Here is a 6,702-nt window from a genome sequence, read left to right on the forward strand (position 1 = left end):
GAGAGAGAGAGAGAAACAGAGAGAGAGAATCGGTATGTTTCTTCAGCCAGAGTGCACTTCTCCTATGACACTTTGCTGCTGCACCCTGCATCTCACAGGAGATGGAGGGAGAGTAGGTGAGCCTGGCAGCATCACCCAGCTGATACATCACACCTGTGTCACACACACACACACACACACACACACACACACGCGTACTGGGTACACACACACCACATCCACCCACAAAGTGTTTTCAGTGGAGACTTACTGTCATTTTAAGCACACACACACACACACACACAAACATACAAACATACAAACATACACACACACACACACACACAGGAATGCACATATGCCTACAAATACACACAGGTGAGAACTGTAGTGCATTGTCACATGTACACACATTTACTTCAGGTTAACTGTGTGCATGACTGTTATCCTACAGTCTTCCACAAATGAATGATGATTGCCTCTGACATGTTTGGTGCTATGCTGCGTGCATAAATCACAGAGCTCTACCTTGCGCCGCTGTGTGTTAGAGGAGAGGTGATAGAAGGCGAGCTTTTCTCTTTCTGTTTTTTCCACTGAAGGAGTTTCCTCCTGATCTCTTTATTGCTCTTCTATCACATTGACCCACTGTACCATATTCTGAAAACTTTCCAAATAGGTGAAACATTGATTCAGACGTAATACAAAATAAGCTCTGATACTGCTTGATTAATTTTAGCTCAAATTTAAACCAGGAAGTAGTTTAGCAAGATCATTGACAGCTTGGGTAGTCATTCTATATGTTTGAGTATACTGTGACATAAATTGAGACGTATCCTGTTTTTTGAAGGTTTAAACAGTTGTCCCATCAAAGCTGAATAGTGAGTTTTGTGTTAGTTGCAGCAGCAAGAAGTATGTGCAGAGGCTCACAGTCATGCAAGTGTATTAAAATGACTGTTCACTGACTGCACATACATGGGACCACCCACAACAAACACACACAAACACTGCATATGCCCATAGTAATCCATTAACTTTCTAACTCCTTTTTAATTCCATGACAGATCAGATAGATGTATGGCATACAGACCTGAAGCACTTACACACAATAACTGGAACAGGGAGAGACAGGGATGTAAAACACCATGCTTCACTTCAATCTGCTGCCCCCAAACTATACTACAGGAATGTGTATGTGTATGTGGGAGTGTGCGTGTGCGTGTCCGCAGCGTATGGATCAAAGCTTTATTATAAATATTGATTTTCTGCCTGGAGGATGGACCCTTGATATGAAATCATATTGATCTTTTTAATATAATACCTACTTTTTATTTATGAAACTCTGTCTTTGAGCAGCTTACGTGTAATTTATTGCTGCATTTTTGTAATTCTATATGTATGTCTTCTGTGTGGAACTGTAAGATTTTAACGAAAAAGAAACTAAACTTTGGAAACTTTAGATGATCTCACATATGCAGCTGCCGGTTATTTATATCAGTAAAAGGGTTCTGAACAATTAAATTACACCGCATAGAAGATGTGTGTACTGCATCTTCTAACTGTGCATAAACAATAACAACCTCCAAAGGATCACATATTGGTGATGATGACATCAAATGTAATTTTTTTTCTCATTCAAATCTCAAAGCTGCCATGATAGAGTCTGGAATCTCACTGTTTACTCATTCGCCCCCTCATTCTTGGTTCCATGTCTCTCCCTTTCCTTCATTTTCTGCATGACTCTTCTTTCTTTCCCTGACAGTTTGTCGCTTTTCTCCACATGAAATTGTAAAACACAGATCCATCTTCCTACAACCCTCCTCCTGCTTTCAATGTTGTTAACATGGCTTGCTATTGTTCAAATGATGCTTTTTTTTTCAAAAGAAAACTATAAGCTCTCTGCCACACCAGGGCTTTTCCATCACACATGCCACTGTGCTCAGCCTCAGGCTTAAAGTCAGCCTAAGGCCAAAGAGATACATATACACTTACATGTTTAGTTATCTACTTAGCCTGGGGTTATTGTAATGTCAAGGTTAGCCTGGTCTATAAAAATGCAATTTACAAGGGACAGTTAAAGAAATAAAGAGAGAAAAGAGGGGGAAAAAAGTACAATTTACACTTTTTATCTGAATTATACTGAATACAATACATTTCAGGAGCAAAATAAAAGGACATTTTACATCGAAGATGATTCAGAGAAATTCTTCCTGTGAGACCTTTGGTAAAAACAATAATGAGATTGATAATTATATTAAGTGCACATAAACATTTTTAAACAATCTGATGTAAATGCATGTCAGCCAGCAATTAAAAGCTATCCCACTCTTCCATGTTTGCTCAGAAGAATAAATTATGAGTAAAAAAGTAATTGAATTGAAGGCTGGAGTGTGAAAAGCCCTCATGATTGGTCATGTACGGAGTGTATTACAAACTACTTTTTTTGCTCTGTTTCCACAGTTCTGATTGGTGGATCGCACTCACTCCCATTGGCCAGCTGGCTGACCTTTGGCCTCTCCTGCTTCCTGTCGCTACTCTACAGATGATGAGCACTTCCCACAACACCACCTGTCTGTAGTGACAGACACTGCCCTGACTCGCGCTCTTTTACTTCTCTCTCTACCCTTTTCCCTGTCCTTTCCTCAACGTACTTGTCTCCCTAACTGTCTGTCCTTCTCCACTCGTTGTCTTTCTATCCTTCATGCATCCATTTAATCCTAGTCGCTTAGATAAATGGTAACACAAAGTCTTTGTCTAGTTTTTCCTGCTTTGCTTTCTTTGAACCCCCCCAGACACTCAGTATAACCAACTGACGCTCATACTGTATTTAAGGTGAACATACGTAATGATTAGTCAAACTTCATGTTCTCTCCTTTGTCAATCTATTAATCTGATTAGATTCACTTTATCCATGTCAGCGTGTCACTTTGTCACCTTTTCCTACCCTTCATTAACCTTCTTCATCCATACATGCACCCTCTCATGTATCTCCAGCCCCCTCAAACCACAATCCTCGACGGCCCCTCCACCCTATTCCCCAGACACACCAAAGTGTCGGACACTCTACCAAAGATGACTAAGGACCTGAGGGAATAAAACGAGGAAACAGGGATTCTAAGAAGTAACTGAAAGAGAAAAGAAAGTGCGAAGAAATCCTTCTTTTTCACAAAGACCGTCTCCCTTCCAACCCAGCCTTTGGGACCATGGGAGCTACTGAGATGATAAAAGAGACGGATGAAAAAAAAAAACTGATGAATGAATGAATGAATAAACAAATGAATGGTGAGGAAAGGACAAACCAGAAACAGAGGGGAAAAGAAGAGTGCTCCTGGTAGCCTCTCTGCTTGCCCTCTGCTTGCCACAAGAGACGAACCTCAGTGCGGATTATACGTGTACATTTATCTCTATATATATTAAATATAACAAAGTTTAAACTAAAACACAACTAGGACAGTGGAGGACTTTACAAAGTGAAATTAAAGAAGCACAACATTTATACAACCTCTGCTGTTCCTTTGAGTTTTCTTCTACTTATTATGTGATGTTGCAATTTGTCAGACCTATTCAATGTTTTTGATATTTTGCTTTCTGGTTTTGTTTTGTTTATGCCGTTAAAAGGGTCAAGGGCAATGGGTAATAAAGTATTATATTAATATTTATGAGAGGAAGAGAAGATGATTTGTGATCCAGAACGAGAATTGAGCATGAGGAGGCAAATGCAAGGATGACCCAAGCCACCTGGATAGAAACCTTAGCTTTTCTTCACACATACTGAACACACACACACACACACACACACTCAGACACACAAACTCAGTTTTCCTTGCTGACATCACAGTCGGGCCCTCAGCTCACCTTCTGCCTCAAACACATGTTTTATCTGTGAATGACACAGAAGGCACAACCACGGATGGTAGATGAACGTTCACATGTCTGCTCCCTTACCATGAACATCCCATCACTGGACATCGTGACTCAGATGTCTGGATTGATCAGCCACAACAGAATAGCTGGACATGTCTCTAAAGAAAAGAGAAGCATGGTGTGGTACAAGGGGGCGGAAAAGAGCCTGCAGTGAGTTCAGTTGAATATATGATCAGAGAGCACTTATTTCTTCACAGGTTATTGAATGTTATGTATGTATTCCCCATACACAGGAGTGAAAGATGGAGAAGATATGTGGCGGGTGTGCAGTGTGGATTGCATATCAGATTCTCTATCATTGTTTAATTAACATTGAATATATGTAGTGTAAAAGATTTTCATAACCACATAGATATGATTGTTAAAGTTAAGCAATACTCATATCTATAGCTCTATATACAATAGTTTATGATTGCATTTAAATCTTGCTCAAAACAGATCATAATGGGTACATATCTCATGATTTGTCAGTTCTGATTTATAATTACCAGTGTATTCACCATTCATGAAGTTCCACAATTACAGCTGTAGCTATTTTAATCATTCAGGGGATAGTGTGCATTTTGCTGCACCAGGCTTAAATGTATCTTGAGAAAACTCCACATCCACCAGTCACCCTGCTCCAGCTCCATTACCATGTGCAGTCTTTTTAACACCATATGTTCTTTTTTCTGTCATGTCATGTTGATTTGATCATTGCACTTTTTTTTCTTTTCTTTATTGTGGTCGATACAAATTGCATTATTTCAGTCATAAATAGTACATAACATACAGAAATGATGTGCCTGTTTAGCTTGCCCAGTCTGGTGTGAGTGGCACTTTCCATGTTAAGGCGTGTTGGATAAATCTGTGAAAATCCACAGACAGTAGTGTATTGTAAAACCATGGAAGCCCTTTGAAACCTACTGTAAGCAAACTCTCAATCTTAGCTTTATCTTTATCTTATCTCTCTCTGTCATAATTCATGTGCTTTGTTACGATGAGTGCACATGATGGCAGGTTGTACCTGACTGATATTTTAGAAGTGAATTTGAGTAACATGCTTTCCTGTAAATGTAGCTTGTTCGTTCTGCAATCATATACACTAAGGCTAAGCTGAAAATATTTTCAATTATTCTTTTTATAATCTCCTCAGAATGCCCATTTTTTTCCCAAACGACAACAGTATTTGTTTTTAGGCATTCATAGCAATACCCCCAATGTCTACAGCCTATGGCTAAGGGAATTGGCTACATGTGGCTAGTTTAAGTTGTACAGTATCAAGAGCATTATTGAGCACTACAGCAGCACACGGTGGGTCAAGTATGTTGCCCATATAGTACTAAATACATTTTAGAAATATCATTAAGCATTGATGTGCATGGCATTTCATCATGCTAACTTTCAAATCGTTCCTCATATTACCTCATATTTGAATGGCAGTAATGACATCACTACCATTATTATCATTGCATTTAGACATGCGACAGTTGCAGAATATTGTGGAAGTTTTAAGATCTGTTGTCTGTAACCTTTGTTAAATTTCCCAAACTGATACATACACTCAGCTTTTTTATATAGCTTAAGTTTAAAGGGGGAAGACACTGCATTATTTCACCCACCTGAGAACAGAGTATCAAAGCGTAACATGCACATGTGTGAATAATTCCGCCCATTGTATGTCGTTGTATTGACTGATAAGGCAACATATTGTCACTTTTTACCACCATAAGTATTAAAATATGTGATGTGGCAATATGGCAACGTTGGAAACTAACTGGTCCTGTATACATCTGCCCCTGTATGATAGAGCAATGTTTCTTTCTTTCCAAAAATGTGTCAACAAAATTCTTCAAAACTGCAACGCTAAGTTCAGCTTTGAGTCATCATAAGCAGTCAGTATTCGCTGACCAAACATTGTTTTCAACAGAATGTAAATCAAGCTGCTGTTACTGATTTTAACATTTTAATAATGGTTTAGTCATTACCATTTCACATTATTCAGAGTGTAACACACCTGTAGCAGCACTTTTTGGTTATGTCATACGTACATGTAGAACAGACACAAAGTGAGGTTTGCATTTTTCTTCTATAATAAAATCAAAAGCTGAAAGCATTACTTATAATTCAAGTGATATGCATTATTTCGGTGGAAGTCATGGTCATTTGTTCCAAAAGAACATATGTTAATAAAATAAAATTTTAAAAGAAAAATAATTAAAAGCTTTTGTCAGCAATAAAAATATCTGTCCTAGGTGACATGCTTTGGTAGCAAGCAAACATCTTAAACATGCTGATCATTATACAGTGCTGTAGATAAGCACAGTGAGAATGTGTAGCATAACTCTCAGTTAGAATACAAAAGCTGATTTAACTTCAAGCACCAGAAATGTAATGAATGACTATTTTGAGTGTAAGAGAAGGTCCATCAGAAATGTATTTGACCTTAACATTGCAAAGAGCATCAGTAGAACTCAACTTCATTAAAGTCATTACCTGTACAGTGCTTCAGATATTAACCAGCAGATGTAATGGCGTTATTAGTTGACTTATGCGGTTTTAAGAAATTACCTACCTACTTACTTCAATAGAATATGATGGATTGTCAAAAAGTAAAAGAAAATAAACACATACTGTACGTCAGGTAAACTGAAGGCACCTCCAGATTTAACTTAGATGATTTTAGATCCAGTTTTAAATAATTTTGATGAAGACAAACCAAAGATAAGACAACTAGCTAAATGTTTACCACATGACAATCAAACAGTTTGATTTTCTCTCATCTGGTAAGTGACACAGTAAATCTAATCTTAATCTCTCTTA

General features: G+C 38.0%; 1 protein-coding gene across 2 annotated transcripts in view; it reads left to right on the top strand.

Moving 5' to 3' along the window:
• Nucleotides 1-6,042, top strand: part of LOC118321290 (MAM domain-containing glycosylphosphatidylinositol anchor protein 1) — a 165,663-nt gene extending 159,621 nt beyond the window's left edge. For both annotated transcript variants that reach the window (XM_035652559.1, XM_035652560.1), the window contains exon 18: nucleotides 2,437-6,042. In XM_035652559.1, the coding sequence (XP_035508452.1) occupies nucleotides 2,437-2,522 (86 nt within the window). In that variant the 3' untranslated portion in view covers nucleotides 2,523-6,042. The remainder of the gene's footprint in view (nucleotides 1-2,436) is intronic.
• Nucleotides 6,043-6,702: the final 660 nt, after the last annotated feature.

This window comes from Morone saxatilis, unplaced genomic scaffold (genome assembly GCF_004916995.1).
Source record: "Morone saxatilis isolate NCDOM2014 unplaced genomic scaffold, NCSU_SB_2.0 Contig11, whole genome shotgun sequence".
Classification (NCBI taxonomy): Eukaryota; Metazoa; Chordata; class Actinopteri; family Moronidae; genus Morone; species Morone saxatilis.